At 38.6% G+C, this 20,332-nt stretch overlaps 2 protein-coding genes and 1 long non-coding RNA gene across 4 annotated transcripts; 1 reads left to right on the top strand and 2 right to left on the bottom strand.

Moving 5' to 3' along the window:
• Window positions 1-932: 932 nt before the first annotated feature.
• thyn1 (thymocyte nuclear protein 1) lies at window positions 933-13,759 on the top strand. The gene is made up of 7 exons (XM_022674772.2): window positions 933-1,279; window positions 1,386-1,576; window positions 2,140-2,208; window positions 11,789-11,881; window positions 11,973-12,068; window positions 12,221-12,371; window positions 13,553-13,759. Exons 1-7 carry the CDS (start codon window positions 1,240-1,242, stop codon window positions 13,597-13,599), a joined length of 687 nt encoding a protein of 228 aa, XP_022530493.1. The 5' UTR covers window positions 933-1,239; the 3' UTR covers window positions 13,600-13,759.
• LOC125782550 (uncharacterized) lies at window positions 2,582-11,325 on the bottom strand. Its single transcript, XR_007425256.1, has 2 exons — window positions 11,012-11,325; window positions 2,582-3,164 (listed from the first exon to the last, which is right to left on the bottom strand). It is a non-coding gene; the product is annotated as an uncharacterized LOC125782550 (long non-coding RNA).
• Window positions 13,760-13,901: 142 nt separating the features above from the next.
• Window positions 13,902-19,714, bottom strand: vps26b (VPS26, retromer complex component B). Of its 2 annotated transcripts, none has more exons than XM_015608653.3 (7): window positions 19,658-19,714; window positions 18,830-19,129; window positions 17,834-17,990; window positions 17,047-17,211; window positions 15,998-16,173; window positions 15,770-15,912; window positions 13,902-14,992 (listed from the first exon to the last, which is right to left on the bottom strand). In XM_015608653.3, the coding sequence occupies exons 2-7, from the start codon at window positions 19,050-19,052 to the stop codon at window positions 14,861-14,863; spliced, it is 996 nt and encodes a 331-aa protein (XP_015464139.1). In that variant the 5' UTR covers window positions 19,053-19,129; window positions 19,658-19,714; the 3' UTR covers window positions 13,902-14,860. The 2 variants fall into 2 exon arrangements, with proteins under 2 accessions (XP_015464139.1, XP_007260615.1); XM_007260553.3 differs by having other exon boundaries at window positions 19,508-19,691.
• Between the last annotated feature and the right edge of the window lie 618 nt (window positions 19,715-20,332).

Genomic DNA, 20,332 nt, shown 5'->3' with positions numbered 1-20,332 from the left:
AATTATGCTAAAACAAAAAATAATGCATGGTCACGAATTATTAAGGCATGGGAACAATATCCTAATGCTCAGTATATTGCAATGATTGTATGTTAAATATTAACCCATTGCATCCCTTCGGTTACAACAGTGACCATTATTATTATTATATATAAATAATAATATATAAAATTCAATTTATTTTATAAAGCTCTAGAAAATGTTACCAAATGATGAATCAGGTCATTTCCACTAAATATTGACACAATGAAGGATAACAGTGAAGTGTGTGTAAAAAATGTGTTTGGTGTAAATCATCTGTAAAAAAAAAGGCAAGTGAAATTATCACACAGATAAGGTTAATATTTTTGAGAACACAATCTAATTATACTAAAATACAGATTAAGTAGGTAAACAAGAAAATATATACTTCAATTATTCTGCATTCATACCAAAAATACTATATGAAAATATATTCATTTTCACAAGGGATGATAGTGTTTGTTTGTACATTTTATAGATTTATTTTTTTGAGCTCTGCTCAACATAATGATGACTAGTCTGGTATACAGGATAAACCGTTTAATCACTGCATAGATTGAATGTTAAATTGGAATTTGTTGTGATTTTATTATTCAATTGTGACCGCCCAAAAAACTCACTTTTTTTAAACAGTAATGCATTTTTTTTAAAGCTTGCTAAAAACACTTGATTCTGATAGTTTTTTTGTCTGGAAAATGACAAACTAATAAATAAATGGATTTAATATTTAAACTCTTTAATTTATTTATTTTATAATACTGTGCGATTTAAACAGCGCTTGTCTATCTAGTTAATGCTGATGGGTAATGTAGTTCTTCTCTCATATCATTTGTAGTTTCACTCAGCTTTAGACGAGTTTGCCTCATGCGCGTCAAACCTGCGCAAGGTAAACGGATACGCACAATATTAAACTTATTTAACGCGACATAAATGTGAATAATTATGCTTTAAAAGCTAATTGAATGACTTTTATTTAAGTATTGTTAATTCTATAAGATTTATAATAATACTTGCACGTAGCCTGTTTATTTGTGTGCTTATTTAACCTGCAGCTAGTTTTTTTCCCCTAAATATGCGCATTAGCTACATATAGTGAGCTGCTCTGTTTGTAAATGTTTAGCATGTCTGTAGGCCTGAGATAAACTGATGAGATAACTTGAAACACAGTAACGTTATCTAAGTGTGATTGAGTTTAACTGAGTTATATTTGTGTGGGAAATGCCACCCAAGAGGATAACACGAGCTACAGTGAAGCACAGTAAGTATGGATACAGCTAATTTACTCAGATCATGCTGTATGAAGTTAATTAGTTAATTTAATAAATTAGTACACCTGTTCAGGTAGTATTGATGCTGTGCTGCAGGTGAAGCTCCAGAAGCCTCTCCTGAAGAAGATGCTGTTCAGAAAGCACCTGGTAAAAGAAAGAGAGCAGCAGGAAAATCTGAGGACCAGAAAAGTCCAGAAGACAGTTCCTCCAGGTCCACATGCACATACAGCCACTGGCTGATGAAGTCTGAGCCTGAGAGTCGGATAGAGAATGGGGTGGATGTGAAGGTAAACCCATGACCAAACTTTCTGTTTATGTTACCACCTTTACTACTATCAGTTTTAAAGTTCTCATTCCATCATTTTTTAATTCATTTTTAATATGTCTTCTTGAGTTTTTTATTTGTTGTTGTCTGTGAAAAAAGTGCTCCGGTGATCCGGTATAACTCTATTTTAGTCCTGTGGAGGAGTGGGCGGGGAAACTATAGGATTTCTGCTCTTACTCATGAATGTTTATACATGCAAACATATGGCCTTTGATTGTGTAACAACACTGCAAGGCAGTAAGACGGACAACATTTAGAAATGTTTTAAATAAAGACATTTATACACTTTTATACAAGTCTTTCAATGTCACATTTTACTTTACAACATGTGTAATAATGTCCTGCTAAGTGCAGTTCAGCCACTGACCTAGTCTTAGAGTCTTTGTAAAATGCCAAATCCACTGGAGATCCTATGTAAACCCATAGTAACTTGCACACAGAGGTGGGTAGTCCACGTCCAGAAAGTAAAAATCCGGAGAACAAACACAAACATCTCTTATAAACACATATTGTTTTTTTTTACAGTTTGGAATTGAGGACCTTAAAGCTCTACCCAACCAAACTAGCTGCTGGGATGGAGTAAGAAATTATCAGGTAAATTCTAAATTTAACCTTAATGCACTTAACCTATGGACACTAAACTGAACACTTGGTTGTTGATAGTCATGTGTGTATACTATGCATAATGTCACTAAGGCACCATGTTTAAGGTAATGTTAGTGTGAGCAGTACAGTGAAAGTATTAAAAACATACTCACTTTTATCATTTTTGGAGAATTTAAAGCAATAAAACCGGAGAAACACACATATTATATAGATGTGTTACACACAGAGTAATCTATTTTAAGCGTTTATTTCTTTTATTGTCGTTGTTTATGGCTTACAGTGTTGGCAGTGTGCCAATGTAGCAGACATTAACCAGACAATGGACACTGGACGAGAAAAACAGCCACACTCCACACCGGAATATGATGCTCTGCGTTGTTTATTCTGAGTGAGACATGGGGCAGAATTAGTGCACAGGCATACACACACAGGCTCTGTCTCTCCCTCCCCTACTTCTCTCTCTCTCTCTCGCCAGCTCAGCAGCTGCAGTGCTTTTTCTTTTTTTTTTATATATATATATATATATTCACAAAATACATAAAATACATATAACTATAAAAAATGGAAAGCTACAAAAAATTCACAGATCACTTGTATAGAACTAAATGCTAATAGAACAGCAGTATAACTAACTCCACATAGGAGAAACAATGCTCACATTTAAAACATGTATTTTCAATAACCAACAGTTAGCTATATAGTTAAAACATTGGCAGAGCACATGACCAGTTAAACTACACAATAAACTAAAACAGAGAAAAATAACTGATTCAAATATTTTCTTAATTCATTTTTTTTTTAACCAACTCTAAAGTTATAAAACATTAAATAAACCACTTTTAACATCGACTCATACCTGAGTGAGACATGGGGCAGAATTAGTGCACAGGCATACACACACAGGCTCTGTCTCTCCCTCCCCTACTTCTCTCTCTCTCTCTCGCCTGCACGAGGCATAAAAAACGGGTGGAGTAACACCAGCATTAAAAGTATTAATTAACTTAAAAGTTTGAAAATATAAGTTCATATACATGTTAACCAGTGCTGTCAACCATATTTTCAGAAATCACTTAAAATATTAGCTTTTACTTATTTAGAAGTAGAAATTAACGGGAGAGAGTAAAATGCCTTCTTACCAGCTCAGCAGCTGCAGTGCTTTTGGGGCATTTTGCCGCGAAAGCTCAGTATCAACAGGAACGGTGCCACACTAATTAGCGCCCCACTCACAACAACAAAGGGGGAACCCCAAAAAGAAACAATATATTCAATTATATTAACACTTTTTTTTTAAATATCTCTTAGGTTTTTACAATTTTAACTATTTAATAAAGCTTGGTGAAGTTCACTAAAAAGTTTAAGGGAGAAAAGAGCAGAGAAAAAAATATATATATAATAGAAATAAATATATATATTTTTTTTAGAAAAAAAATAAAACAATTAGCCGTTAACTCCTTTTACCATGGCTACATACTCCCCCCTGAACTTCACAAAGCTTGCCCACCAGAGATCACATCTCATACAACTTAACAGGACAATAAAAAGAAGTCATGAGCAGACACGTAATACCACTATGCAACATAAATGTCCCAACTGCTAGGGGAGAGAGGCAACAAGGAGTTGATCAGGCTCCTTAATGCAATCTCACTCAGGGGATGCCTTATACACCACCCACTGGTATAAGCTCAATAGACCAAATATCCCATTCACAAAAACACAATCAGTATAACACTTTTTTTTTTTTTTTAGGACAACAGGGACTTTGCCAAATCTCTAGCTGAATGATGTGCTACTTTCTGTGTCATACTCTGAATTAGCCTATTAACAGGTTTCACTAGTCTACCAGCCCGTGTCTTCACTTGAGTCACTATTCCAGTAACAGGTGGATCTACATTTTCGATGGACACCTTGCTGCTGTGTTCTTGGCTTTTCTCTGTGTTAGCTCTTGCCGTTTCAGTAGGGGCTGCACTCAGGATGTCAGTGGTACTCTGCTGAGGGTGACTAGAAGTAGATTCCAAGTCTACAGTACGACGTTCCATCTCTCCACATTCAGATGTGCATGAACTGCCTGAAGGGATACTAGTGCCACCTAATGTAGCTATCCAGCTAGCTGTTCGATCTTCTTTGTCAGAAACTTCCTCAGACTCCAAAGAAGACATAGAAGATCCTTGAGCTTGTTCACGACTTGACTCTGAATCGTCGAAAGACGGCTCCACTCCAGCATCTGTGTCAAAGGGCAGAAAGTTTACTTGTAACATTAAGTTCCGATGAACCACCTTTTCTTGACCAGTGTTGGTGTTTCTCACTCTGTAAGTGTGGCACTTGGGATCTTTTGAAACTACCACATAAGGTGTGGACTCCCACTTGTCTGCCAGCTTTCGTCGACCTCGCTCACCCTTATTGGCCAGCAATATGCGATCACCTTCCTCAATGTCACAGCCTTTCATTCTTCTGTTGTACAATTCTGTCTGACGCTGTCGGCTCACGTCTGCACTGGCCTGAGCAAGAGCTGCAGCTTCTTTGAGGTCGGCCCTCATGCTGTTGACGTAGCTATTATAATCAACAATGTCACTGTCTCTTCCAACATTGTGAAACACTACATCAACTGGCAGACGAGGGGTTCTTCCAAACATAAGGAAAAATGGGGCATAGCCAGTAGATTCATGAGCCGTGCAATTATACACAAAGGTCAGGGTCTGCAACATTTGTGGCCACTTCTGCTTAGCTCTTGGTGGCAAGGTCCTGATCATACTCCCAAGCGTGCGATTAAATCTTTCGACGTGGCCATTGCCCATGGGGTGATAGGATGTGGTCCTTGATTTATTTACCCCAGCGATTTGTAGCAGTTCTTGGATTAAGTGGCTTTCAAAGTTGGCGCCTTGATCTGCATGAATCCGCTCAGGAAAACCATACAGACAGAAGACCCTGTCCCACAGCTGACGGGCCACTTGCTTTGCAGACTGGTCACGACAAACAAATGAATGGGCCAATTTAGTAAAATGGTCGGTGACCACGAGGACGTCCACAGATTTACCCTGAGAGTCTTCAGCAGACCAAAAGTCTATGCAGGCCAATTCCAATGGACGTGTCGTTCTTACACTCTCGAGCGGGGCTCGCCCTTCTGGTTCGGGGGTTTTGCTCACCACACATCGCTTACAGCGCTGGACATACTCCCGAATTTCTCGCTCCATGTCGACCCAGAAAAATCGTTGTCTAGCCAAATAGAGTGTTCTGTACTGGCCTTGGTGCCCAGCATCGTCGTGGATGCCCTGCAAAACTTGCTTAGTGAGGGAAGCTGGAACAACATATTGGTAGCGTTTCTTGCCTGACAAAGGATCTTTACAGAGCCGATATAGTATTCCATCCAGCACTTTCAGCTTATTCCACTGTTTTAGAGTTTTCAGTGCCCTAAAGGTCTCTTTTGCCCTCTCTCGTCTTGATGGCCTTGTACCACGGGTGACATAAGAAAGAACTCGAGACAAAACTGGGTCCTCTTGTTGTTTATCTTGAAGCTCTGTCAGTGACAATGCTGACAGCTCGCTCTGGTCAGGGGCTACCAAACTGAGCACATCTTGGGACAACAACCCTACTTTTGCCTTGAACCCTACGCTCCACTCTGTTTGACCATTCATGATAGCGGAGACCTCTTCACTGGAAAGCGAGCAGCAGGCTAATTCTTGGTGTGGGGACAGAGGTTCTACCGCCTGGCACTGCGTGCTAGCCACAAAGGTGCGTTGGACCACATCCTCTTTGTAATGTTCTGCTTCCTCCAGCAAAGCTTTGTAGGGCTCAGCAACCAATCTTTGACTGACACAGCTACGAGTAAAGGGTTGTCTACTCAAGGCATCTGCCACCACGTTCTTACTGCCAGGGATATACTGGATGCTGAAATTGTATGGTGCCAGCTTAGCAACCCACCTCTGCTCACACGCGTCAAGTTTTGGCTTAGTCAAGATGTAGGTTAATGGATTGTTGTCCGTCCAGACAGTAAAAGAGTTGCCTTTTAACCAGTGACTGAATTTGTCACAGACGGACCACTTTAGAGCCAGAAACTCTAGACGGTGAGCAGGGTAGTTGATCTGAGCGCGGGTGAGGGCTTTACTGGCAAAAGCGATGGGACGGGCTTTTGTTTCCCCCTCTGGCACCTGAGATAGCACAGCGCCCAGGCCGTCTAAGGAGGCATCCGTGGACAGTATAAATGGCCGACTGAAGTCAGGGTGCGCAAGCACTACAGATTCCAAGAGTGCAGATTTCAGCTGTGCAAAAGACTCACTGTGCTCTTGCTTCCAATCATCTGGCCTCAACTTTCTGAAAGCAGCGGCTCCCTTTCTGTTAACTTTTCTGCCTTTAGGTGCAGCAGTCAACGAAAACAGTGGCTTGGCAATGCTGGAGCAATTTGGTATAAAACGTTGATAGTACATTATCATGCCTAAGAATGCCTTGATCTTTCTCTGTGAGGGGCTCACTCCATCCTCCATCATAAGATCAGCCTCTGTCATAGCAGTGATAGCTTTGACCTTGTCAGGGTCTGTCGCCACTCCATTTTCGTCAATGATGTGCCCTAAAAATCGCACTCTCCTCCGCAATAGATGGCACTTCTTGGGAGCTAATTTCAGTCCATGAGCACTCAGCCTAGCGAACACCATCTCCAATCGTTTCAAAGCCTCACCCTCATTAGGCGCGTACACGAGAACGTCATCCAAATAACAGAGTAGGGAGAGGAAGTTTTGATCTCCGAATATACCCATCATGAGCCGCATAAAACTTGCTGGACTGTTACAGAGGCCCTGCGGAAGTCTGTTCATCTCGTATAGCCCCATAGGGGTCGTAAAAGCAGTGAACTTTTTATCCTCTTCAGCCATCTCAATGTTATAGAACCCGGAAGTGAGATCCATTGCACTGAATATCGCATTACCCCCTAAAGCAGCCAGACAGTCTGCTTGGTGTGGTAAGGGATGGGCGTCTTTCACAGTACGGCTGTTTAGCCAACGGTAGTCTACGCAGATCCGTAGGTCACCATTCTTCTTCCAAACAAGCACAATCGGCGAGGCCCACTCACTGGAAGACTTACGGATGATTTCACGCTCCTCCATCTCTGAGAGCACCTGTCGAAGCTTATGGTAGTGTGCAGGGGGCACGCGACGGTAGGGGAGTCTGAATGGCCGGTCGTCTGACAAACGGATGCGATGGTAAAAGTCCTTGGCCTTGCCACAGTCTAGTTTGTCTTTTGAGAACACGCCTTCATATTTCTGTATCAGCTGCACAAGTTGTTCCTTCCAGTATGTAGTCACCTCACACGAGTCAACATCGAGGTCACCCAGGCCTAGCTGATCCATTCTATCACGGAAACCGGGAGCAACTTGGGAACTGTCAGCTGTGGGACTGTCCACCTTCTGGCTTGACACTGTTACTTTGTTACTAGCAGACTGATTGGACTTTACATCAAGGTCCTCAAGGGCCAGACACGGGGATACATCAGCCACTTTTGAGTTTCTCTTAAGGGTGACCGGTTTATTACTTGGGTTCAAGATCCTGACTGGCACCCACCTTTCAGCATTCATGGAGGTCACTACCCTTCCAACCATGACATTTTTCTTGTGAGTCTGTGACTTGGGTGGTTCAACAAGGATGGCACTTCCCACAGAGACAGCAGCGGTTGCGGGTAGTTTGGCCCACACAAGATGCTCCTGACGAGGTAAAAGGGTAACAGCTTGCATGAGTTTAGCTGTGCCGAGTGCATCAGGAATTTCTTTGCCTTTCCACCTGTGTAGGCCAGATAGCATGTCTAAGAAATGCTCAATTTCAGGTTCACCTGAACTTTCAGCCATGTTGAGGACACGCCAGTAGTTGGGAGTTTCCTTGAGACGACTGAGGATGTATTTAATAACATTAGTGCCTAAAATGACTTCGTCACGCTGCCCAGGCACGACTAGTGTAGGTACATTGACTGCATGACCATAGACTTCCATCTCTATCTCATAGATGCACTTTGGACGCACTTGAACTCCACCACAGCCTATGAGCATGATGTCTGAATGTATTTTGCTAAGCTCAAGTGTTATCCCAGAGCTCTTAAGTTTCTGCTCGGCTTCTTCATTAATAGTACACGCCATGGACCCACTATCTAGCAAAGCTCGCAGTGAAACCTGGCCTTTTACAAGAACATCAGTGTAGAACAGACTGTCAGCTTTTTCGAGCTTCATTACATTTTGAAACAGAACTTCATTCTTGCTAGATGCAGATTTGCAACACTCTTCATATAGTGACTTGCCATCTTCTGTATTCGGGGTTTGGTCCATTTCACTCACACTGCCCCCCACCAAGTGTGAGTGAGCTAGTTTCCCTGATTTGTGGCGGTAGGCTGGGGAGCTGGTGAAGCTATGTTGGGACAGTCTTTACGTTGATGTCCTACATCAAAGCAGATTAGACATCGTTTCTCTCTCATGCAGTGTGAGCGGGTAGAATGGGATGTATCGCTGCAAATGCGACAAGCTAGACCACGAGTCCATGACGTCACAGGAGGCCCAGAAGGATTGCGAGCAGGCTGGCTGGTACGTTCAAGAACCCTCTCCAACATGCTGAGTACACGCTCTAATGTATTAGAGTCAGACGCTGTATTGTCATTACGTTTGGAGATGTCATTGGGTAAACTCTGTGCAGCATTAACAACTGTGCATCCAACTTCGGTGTCTTTTTCAGAGCTTGTAATGGCTGTGGCAGTAGCAACGTGGAGCACACGAGGTTTTGGAACACTTGGAGTTTTGCGTGACCAACGTTCCCTCTGATGTTCATCTATGGCTTCTTGGACTTCTTCAAACGACCATTTAGTCATTGGCTTGCACTTGAATACACTGGATAGATCTTGGCTAGGGCAGTTTCGGATGAACATCATAGCTATCTCAGCATTCATGTTCTCCATCCTACTCCCACTGCTCAGTAGATGGCTATTAGCTCGCTCTGCTGTAGAGTTCAGACGTACCCAATAGTCAACTGGGCTTTCGTTGTCTTCAGGCTGTGTAGCGTAGAAGTCAGCTAACGGCAGGCACGACACAGGGCTGTCACTAAAGTAACGCCTCAGCACATCATAAATTTTGCTGGAACTCACACTTGTGTTAGGAGAGAAATTACTCTTTAGCCCCACCTTTACTATGTTCTTAGCTCTACCTAAGAGATGACTCAGAATTGTGTTTGCTTTTTCTGTTTCAGGGCAGCTACTTTTCTTGAGATATAGCTCCATTACATCTATCCACTCCTGCACATTGTATTTGTCATTCTCATCACCTCTAAACATGGGTGGCTCCTTAATATCTGACCTAACTACAACACTGACTCTAGAGGTGTCAAGAGAGGTGCTAGAGATGTTGGAGCCATCCCTACCAGATGATGCATTAGATGTAGGAGTAGCTGGGTTTTGACTGGAAAGTATTCTATTTGCAATAGTTTCACCAATCTGACTTCCAAGTTCCCCTATCAACTCACGTAATTGCTGAGTGACATCTTCATTACCATTAGTAGGGGTTGAGCACACAGGTTTCACTGGCCCATTATTAGAACTACACTCCGGGCCTATAGGACTTTCATGATACAATGGAAGCATGTTTGTTTGAACTCCTAATCCTACATCTGCTCTGCTCACAGTTCTACCCCTCCCAAATACTGGAGTGCTCATATCAAATGTGAGGTGTCCTCGACCAGCCATATTTTGGTTTGTAACGCATTCAAATCAAACAATAAAAAAATCATACAAAATAACAAAAGGGAAAAAAAAAAATATGAAAACAAATCCCCAGAACAATGTGTGACTAAATGCAAAAGTTCATGAATTGTCACTTTAATGCCCGCTGAATGGAACCTTTAATCTTGCAGAACGATACCTCACGTGTCACAACAAACTGCTTGACCCCGGCGATCTGCTGCAGCTGATCAAAGGAATCCGGGTCACGGCACCAGTTTTATGTAGCAGACATTAACCAGACAATGGACACTGGACGAGAAAAACAGCCACACTCCACACCGGAATATGATGCTCTGCGTTGTTTATTCTGAGTGAGACATGGGGCAGAATTAGTGCACAGGCATACACACACAGGCTCTGTCTCTCCCTCCCCTACTTCTCTCTCTCTCTCTCGCCAGCTCAGCAGCTGCAGTGCTTTTTCTTTTTTTTTTATATATATATATATATATTCACAAAATACATAAAATACATATAACTATAAAAAATGGAAAGCTACAAAAAATTCACAGATCACTTGTATAGAACTAAATGCTAATAGAACAGCAGTATAACTAACTCCACATAGGAGAAACAATGCTCACATTTAAAACATGTATTTTCAATAACCAACAGTTAGCTATATAGTTAAAACATTGGCAGAGCACATGACCAGTTAAACTACACAATAAACTAAAACAGAGAAAAATAACTGATTCAAATATTTTCTTAATTCATTTTTTTTTTAACCAACTCTAAAGTTATAAAACATTAAATAAACCACTTTTAACATCGACTCATACCTGAGTGAGACATGGGGCAGAATTAGTGCACAGGCATACACACACAGGCTCTGTCTCTCCCTCCCCTACTTCTCTCTCTCTCTCTCGCCTGCACGAGGCATAAAAAACGGGTGGAGTAACACCAGCATTAAAAGTATTAATTAACTTAAAAGTTTGAAAATATAAGTTCATATACATGTTAACCAGTGCTGTCAACCATATTTTCAGAAATCACTTAAAATATTAGCTTTTACTTATTTAGAAGTAGAAATTAACGGGAGAGAGTAAAATGCCTTCTTACCAGCTCAGCAGCTGCAGTGCTTTTGGGGCATTTTGCCGCGAAAGCTCAGTATCAACAGGAACGGTGCCACACTAATTAGCGCCCCACTCACAACAACAAAGGGGGAACCCCAAAAAGAAACAATATATTCAATTATATTAACACTTTTTTTTTAAATATCTCTTAGGTTTTTACAATTTTAACTATTTAATAAAGCTTGGTGAAGTTCACTAAAAAGTTTAAGGGAGAAAAGAGCAGAGAAAAAAATATATATATAATAGAAATAAATATATATATTTTTTTTAGAAAAAAAATAAAACAATTAGCCGTTAACTCCTTTTACCATGGCTACACCAAGTCCAGCTGGAAAATGAAATCCATATCTCCATAAAAGTTGTCAGCAGAGGGAAACATGAAGTGTTGGACTGTGTGTCTCTCCACTCTTCCTCCAGACACTAATGCCTTAATTTACAAATGAAATGTAAAATGTACTGATGATCAGTGATGGTTTGGAGAGACATGTCATCTGCTGGTGTTGATCCACTGTGTTTTATTATCAAGTCCAAAGACAGTGAAGTGTTTTCCCGGAAAATCTTACAGCACTTCATGCTTCCTTCTGCAATATATTCCAATATGTTAAATCATAGTCACATAACCCAGGTTTTTAAAAATCTTTAAAAACCTGTTAGAAATATTGATCTAATCTCAATATCTTTTTGCACAAAGTATATTTTTGTTTTACACAGTTATCTGCTTCAATATCAACTTGCATCCCTTGTTTCTGTTCTTTGCTTTCAGGCCAGAAATTTCATGAGGGATATGAAAGAGGGCCATCAGGCATTCTTCTATCACAGCAACTGTAAAGAACCAGGCATAGCTGGTTTAATGAAGGTGAGGACGGCTCTGTGATGGTAGTCATTCAGAAACTAACCTTCTTAATATTTAGATTAAAATGCAACAACTGATGTAACTGATGTTCCAGATTGTGAAGGAGGCCTATGTTGACCACACACAGTTCGACAAGAAAGATGTACATTATGATCCCTCCAGCAAATCTGAGAATCCAAAGTGGAGTATGGTAGGTCCCAAACAACTAGAAACAATACAGCTGTATTGTATATTCTGTAAAAATACATTGATGTTATTGGCTTTTCTTTTAGTATAGCATTAGTGTGTCCTCTTGAGAGACTCTTTTTGTGTGTGTGTGTGTGTGTGTGCGTGTGTGTCTAGGTGGATGTAAAGTTTGAGAGAATGAGCAAACGCTTCATCCCGTTAACGGAGCTGAAGAAGTATCACTTGCAGCACAAGAGTAAAGGTGGTCCACTCCAGAACATGGCTCTGTTCACCAGGGCTAGGCTTTCAGTCCAACCCTTAACTAAAGGTGAGTCACCAACTCCTACATGATCATACCTGCACTGTTACACACTGCCCTGTTGCCACCAAAAAAAAAAGGTCACACACTTTTACACTATTTGGTTGGACCGCCATTATCCTTGATTGCAGCACACATTCACTGCAGCATTGTTTCAATAAGCTTCTGCAATGATACAAGATTTATTTCAATCCAGTGTTGCTGCATTAATTTTTCACAAAGATCTTGCAGCATTGATGATGGTAGAGTCTGACCACTGCACAAAGTCTTCTCCATCCAGCACAAAATGTGTGAAAATGAGGATCGCATGCTCCCTGAACCACTCTATGTAACTGTTTCTATTTAAAAAGAATGTGAACACTTAGTTAACACTTAAAAGATTTTCCTCCCACACTTTTAGGAACCAATAGGCCTGTTATTGCATTTCTGAAATTAGTGTTTTTAGAATGGTATGTCTGCTGTTTTCATCAGTCAGTACTGGCTGGAAACAACATGCATACATGATCTGTGTATATTAGGGACAATCTGAACTAAATGTTGCGATTGATGATTAATGAGGAGACACTCCTGAGAACTGCAATGCTGGAGTAGGCTAAATATGCAGAAATATGTAAATGAGCTGGTTCCCATGACCTCGGTGAACCAGTGACCTATAAATGGGCTTTTTTGCAGCCTAGTGTCAGGAATTCCACACATTTCAAATATTTTAATTCTACACTTTTTTCCAGATTTTCTGTAAAAAAAAATAATAATAATAATAATTTGTAACATTTAAGTAAATAGATGTGCATCATATAAATAATTTATTTGCCATTATGTCACCAAATAATTTCCAGATTAGCTTGGTTGTTTAGTGCCTACAAATAAATTGAGGCTTTGGAAAAAAATCTTAATTTTATGGTTTAGAACATACATATTTTTCCATGCAATAATTTCCATTTCCCATACTATTCCAGACCTGGAAATGAATAAATTGTATAAAATCAAATTCCATACTTTTTTATATTTGTATAGGTACCCTGTAATGTCCATAAATGGAGAGTGAATGCTATAATGTTTACATATTTAATGTATATTTAATATTTTAAATCTATATCCTCTACATTACTTTATTTGAATGGGTAAAAGAAATTTAGATTTCCTTCTGGATCCTTTAAGTGACTCTCCTGTTCCTGTGTTTTTATTCTCAGAGGAGTTCAACTTTGTCTTGAGTTTGGAAGATGCTGATCCAATATAACAGGCATGGCCTGGATGTCTGTGTTGTAAACCTGTGTTCTGTTAAAATGGTCTAATATACTGGAGGTGTTTTTAAATGTGTTATTAGCTTCTTAGCTCCACACTGTGGCCTATGTTCATTTATAATTATCTAAATATCTAATAAAATATTTTGTAAATCAGTTTTATGATAAGTTGTGCTGTACTTTTTACTGTGTTAAACTGAAACTAAACATACAGTTCAAACTTCAGAGGTTGTCTTGTCCTTCAAATGGATCAACTTGAAGGTTAAGAGAAAAATAAATAAATAAATCAACCACTCACTCACCCAAAAGTTAGCCAAGTTTATTTACAATATGGCTCACTAAGCATCCATTGTGCAAAAGTGCTTTCCATCACAACAGCATGAATGAGATCACTCTACCTGAGCAACGCTAAAATGGCAAGATATAAGAAACGTAGAGCTCAACATCCATCAGAAAACTCACTTTTTGATTATGCAGCATATAACACCACTTGTACAGCGTGGCCGTTTGGAACACAGTGGGCTTGTTGAGAGCACTTTTAGGTACAAAGTCACATATATAAGACACATCGAAACGAGGTTCTCAATCAGAAGTACAAATATATTTGAAAACAAGGAAAGCCTTTGCTCATCATGTAATTTGATTTGTTCCCTTTCTAGAAAGTGTATAGAGCATTTCTGTGCTGTCCTCTTTTTTTTTTCTAGACTGTAGCATAATACTGTGCAGATTGTTTTTTTTTTTATGAATAAAAGAATTGTAAATATACAAACATTTGACACCAATGCAAAACACAAACAAATCTCCCAGTGTTTACTTCAGGCTCATTTACTAAGATCACAAAATTTGCTAGATTAAAAAATTAGTAGTAACTTGATTATAAAGATAGGAATGTTTTTAGAATAGACAATTAATGTGTCATTTTTTGTAAATATATAAATGTACTTAAAAAAAAAAAAAGAAAATCAGCAACAAGCGACAGCTTGAAAGTTTCAAATCAGAAACGAGTACAGCTTTGATTATTTCTTTGATTCACAATCAACAGGTTTGAAAGAGAAGCTTCAGAACTCAATCGACAACAGCTTGTAAATGTACAACGTTTAGCAACTGAGCACCTGGATGTTTTGTGTGGACGATTTCCTTTCCCTAGGTCTATCTTGAAGTCTTCACTTTACTGTATTTCTGATCCCTTAAGATACACAATAGAAATTTAATTACAACTTGACAATAGAATTAAACTGTTTCTCCAACATAGTCTTCTTAATTGCTGTCGTCTTTGGCTTGTGCTGAGGCACTCGGAGTGCTCGACCCTTCAAACCTCTGAGAAGCGATGGCAGCCTGCTGGGACATACTCTTCCGTACGATGTCTCCTTTCCTCCACAGCGTGATTTCCTAAATTGAATCAGTGCAGACATGATATTTAAAAACTTCTATTGTGTCAAATGAGGCCAGAATAAGATAGAAAATCCGGCTTCAAATCATACAGCAGGTAAAAACAGTCCAGATACGATCTTTTATATCACAGACATGTAATCTGTGTGGTACCATAAACAACAGTCTTTCAGTTCTAAGTTAGAAAATCAGATTTCATGTAGCTTTTACATCGAGACAAGGCTGACAAGGAGTGAAAATGAATTAGGGATTTATCTTGAAAGGATAGCAAGAAAACAGTTCATGCACATAATAAGGTGTACAGAATCTCTCGCTACCTTGTCAAATTCTGTTTTCTATGATAGTTCTTTATATAGTGATCTGCATTTTCCACATACAGCTCTGGAAAAAATTAAGAGACCACTTCAGTGTCTGAATCAGATTCTCTGATTTTGATGCTAGTTAATTAGCCGATTAGCTGCCCCAAGTGTGTAGAGCAGAGCACATTAATATCTATTAAGAGGACCCACTATTAAATCATTAACCTCCTGAGACCTACAATTTTTGCTTTGTGTTTTTATTTATTATTTATACTAGCTAATTAGAATTAGTAGCACCTAACAAGTAATTTTTGTCAAAAGCAATGTCCTCATGTGGGGACAAAAGTTTATTTTAACCTTTACCAATTTTCCTTCAGAAGGACCCAATCAGTCCAAAAGCTTTCTGCATTAAGAAAATAAATTATTTCAAATATAAAATTAGATTACAATTTTTACATAAATAAATAGGATACTTTACCTGCTGTTTGAAGTATCGCCTCTCTTCCTCGTCTATCAGGACCAGGTTCAGGTAATATCGCACAGAGAACTTCTTATTAACGTCCCTCATGGTTGGGGTCAGTTCATATCCAGCCAGAAATAATCGGATGGGTATCGATTCCCCTAATAAAAATATGTTAACATGAGAAATAATACAAACCGAAAATATGAAATTAAACATTGAATTTGTCATAATATTTAGACCTACCTCTCACTGGGGCTCCATCCATGATCTCATATTTGGCAATGGTGTCATTTTCATGGTATACACTGGGTCCTGTACCCGTTGTTTCCCGTTTTATTATATCGATCTCCATGTGCTTTATTTTTATCCGTACGAGCAGGAAGTAGATCTTCCCCACAATCACGTCTTTCATGTGATATCTAAACAATACATGCACAATTACAGAATTACTGGAAAACTTTCTTACAACTGAGCTTCAACTATTCTCACAATGACTTAATCCTGTCAGGTACACTAAAAGTAAAAACTTTTTTTTTTTTTTTTTTTTACTAATAACAGAAATATATTCAAGACGTTTTTTTTTCTCTAATTCAAAAGGATAAGCCATAAGCCAGGTCAAGAACCATGTAACCATTTCAGTCCCTGTGTCAATTACAATGGACATCATGTAGTTTCTTTTTTCAAATGTTTTGTTGCAAAAAACACTAATTGAGACCGTTGTCCATTAGAATAGGTCAGAATAAATTATAAACCAGCCAGTGAAACAGTAGCTTAGCCCCGCCCACTGCAGTGGACAAAAAAAATGAACAACTCAGACATCAGGGCATTTCAGCACTACAGAACAAATAAGGAAATGTAACACAAGCACATTTTTTTTTACTAATTTTGTTACTTAGAACAGTTTTTTTAGGAATGTTTAGGGACAAAAACTGAGTTAATTGGATTTATTTTTATATCAATTTTATATTAGGATGATAGTGTCTTATTTTGTGTGCATTAGAGACAGCATTCTTATAGAACATAATTCATGTCTGAAAGGGTTAAGCACCCAAAAGCCTATAGCTCTATAGATCTTTAGACCTTTATTCTACAGCTGTCATTAAAGTTAGTAAAGAATTGGACTTAAATGGACAGGACTCAAGACAACAGTGTAATTTTAACCTGAACAGACTGGTGCAGATATTAACTGAAGAAGACACCTAACCAAGTACAACAGGATGTTTTAATTCTAGCACATTCATTTCATTATAAAATAATGTGAACATAATGATCTTTGTACTCTCTGCACTTACTTGGACTTGTTGTACTCGAACTCAATATGCAGGCAGTCTTCAATTCCAACCTCCATCTTTATGGAGGAGTTTAACTCCGGATATGTACACAGCGTGTGCACCACGATTTCCATTTCTTTGGTGATGTCATTCAGTCGGCGGCTTATTGTCGCACGAAGGAAGTACCTACAGACAACCAAAACAGACATTCAGAGATCAAATACAGGACAATACTACTGTTTAGACAAACAGAGGAAGATCCAATGTAAATTATATGGAGAAAAAAAAACATGACACCTTTACAGAAAAAAAATAAGAACCTTAGAATGCTTTAATGAAAATTAACATAGAAATATTGTTATTCCAAGAAATTTTGGAGCATTTCTATTCATTCATTTATCATAAAATGTACAGAACCTTATGCCAAAAAATGAAAAAGAGCAATATAATTTTATATAAAAAAAATGTTGCTTTAAGTCTTAAATACTTAAGCACTTTAGTACATGAATACACAATAATTTGGGATGAGATGTGGAGCAGGGTGTTAATTATTCAGAATCCTGACCTCACTAATATTCTTATCACTAAACGCAAATCAAATCACCACAGCAACAATTTAAAATCTAGCAGAAAGCCGTCTTTGGACAATACACTCAGTAACTCTAACAAAAGACAAAAGATTTTTAAGAACCTTGATTTTAAAAGAAACAATGAATGAATGGTGTCCCAATACTTTTGTCCACATAAAGAATTAAATAGAGCCCTATAAGTTACTAGTCCTACAGATGTTAGCTGGTAGTTGGTTCACCTTAGCTTCACATTCTGGCCAGTGTAGGATTCATAAGGCTTTTCCACATGAGCGAACTCAAAGTCAAATGACTGGGAGTTAGAAAGTTCACCGGGTCGAGCCAGATCTTTCACCAGTGAGACGAACTCGTGATGGTTCCCCCGGTCGTAGTACAGCTCTGCACACAACAAACGAGCAGTGTTACGCACAGTGGTGGTGGACATTAACAAAGAAAATGTAATTAAATAGTTTTCCTTATATCTGTATTTCTATTAGTTTTTTTCTATTATAGGTGATTTTACTTAATATTAATATAATTATATATATATATATATATATATATATAAAACTCTGTACTATCAGCACATTATGCATAATTTAATAGTCATCACTTATGATTCATGTGTCCATAAAAACTTAACATATATAAAAAAAAGCTCACTAATCAGTGTAACCACACAGTGGACCAGCACATGACATCTCTCCAAACCACCACATCAGTGATGGTTTAGAGAGACATGTGCAACATCTGCTGGTGTTGATCCACTGTGTTTTATTATCGAGTTCAAAGTCAGTGCAGTTTTTTTTTGTTTTCCCACAAAATCTTACAGCACTTCCTGCTTCCCTCTGCTACTGACAACTTTTATGGAGATGCAGATTTCATTTTCCAGCAGGACTTGGCCCACACTGCAAAAAGTACCAATTGGTCTTATAATATATAATATTCTAAGCCATGATAAGCCATAATCATGTACAATAAAATAAATAAACGCTTAAAATAGATTACTCTGTGTGTAATACATCTAATATATAATGAGTTTCACATTTTAATCTAAATTACTGAAATAAAGTAACTTTTGAATGATGTTCCAATTTTTGAGATGCACTAGTAAAAGCCCAGTCATGCAAAAAATATATAATATTAATAATAATAACACTGTGATATACATGACGATGGTGTTTATACTAGTGTTTAACTCTAGTTTGGCTGGGTTAAATAACTTTTTCTGCACTCACCAATCTGACCCACGAACTCGATTTTAATCCCGTAATGCTCGAGTCTCTTCCCCGGGTTCTTGAGCGTCACGTTAACCTTCCCGCTGACGGTTTCTCCGTCAAAAAAGAGGAAATATCGGTCTTTCTTGCCATCCTCGGTCTTGTGTTCCGCCTTTTTCCTCGTCTCTCCGTCGCTCAGCACGATGTCGAGGTCTGCGCTCTGCCCAAAGCCGAAGAAGCTCATCTCTGGGGCTGGGTGTGAGTGAGTGAGTGTGGGGCTGGATCAGATAGATAGGGATCTTGATGGAAATGGAGTTGTTGCTAAAACAGCAGTAAACACGGTTAGAAATGAGTTAATATCCAGTGTAAAACTCCACACACACACACACTAATATGATCAACTGTCAAGAGTTTAGAAGAGCTGAGCTGCAGAACTTAGAAGTTACAGGTTGTTCATTAGTGTAGAATTAGCTAGTCAAGGTCCAGAAAGGAAAAATCCGTTCCAGGATTTGACTCAACCGCCTAGGCGGCCAAAAGTTACAACCGCTGCAACAGGGCCGCCACGGCGGTTGGAACAAAATCCTGAAACGGATTTTTACTTTCTATAGCTAACTCTCCATATATTAACTAAGCTCAGATAGCTAGATTAGCAGCCCGGCTAACAACAACTAAAACACGCCAACAAAAGCCTTAAACTACCTGTATCCAAATCTTTACAGGCTCTTCTCATATCACTGCAAATCTCCCGAACCAGAACACAGTTATTTCTCATAAACAAGCTTTTAAAACAACAAATCCAACGTAAAACAAACGACAGCTGACGCTAGCTAACTAATGTTATTGCCTCACTTCAATTCGCTTCCGACTGCTGACAGCGCTGTGAATGACGGCGGGGAGGACTCTTAATTTGTTTTTTCAAAATAAAAGTTCACAGACTGACAGCTGCGTATATAATAAAGGTGGTGAGGATTTTCAAAATTAAAGCATAAACAAATAAATAAATATATACAACTTATTGTAAAATACAGTCTCATAAAAGTAAGTACACCCTTCACATCTTTGAAAATATTTTAATTATTCATTTTATAATTACTTTTATTTATGATCTGACAATACAGCAATTGAATGATTAATAAACTGACAACAAAATCAGTGTTAAATGTTTTTACAATAAGCTATTTTGATCTGACATCTGTAATTGGTTGTCAATTAGAATGACTGATACGCCTAATTTTACTATGATATCATTTATCATAAGGGCAACTTGTATAGAGACATTTCAGATTCAGTTAATCATGTCATTTTGGGTAAATATAATATACGCTCATGTAAGTGGAAAGCCATAACTCCTTTGTTCCTTTGTTTATACAGTATTTTGCCATTTTTTTCAAGTCACTAGAACATTTTAAGAGATTAAATAGAAATACTAAAAATGCATTAAAAATTGTGTGAAGCTTGACTTGCGCCTCCTTGTTAAATTAGTATTGTCTTTTTATGTTTTTTTCCCCCCATTTGCTAATAATG

Source organism: Astyanax mexicanus, chromosome 18, assembly GCF_023375975.1.
Source record: "Astyanax mexicanus isolate ESR-SI-001 chromosome 18, AstMex3_surface, whole genome shotgun sequence".
Lineage (NCBI taxonomy): Eukaryota > Metazoa > Chordata > Actinopteri > Characiformes > Acestrorhamphidae > Astyanax > Astyanax mexicanus.
Note: the sequence above shows the minus strand (reverse complement) of the source record. Positions and strands in the feature narration are given on the sequence as shown.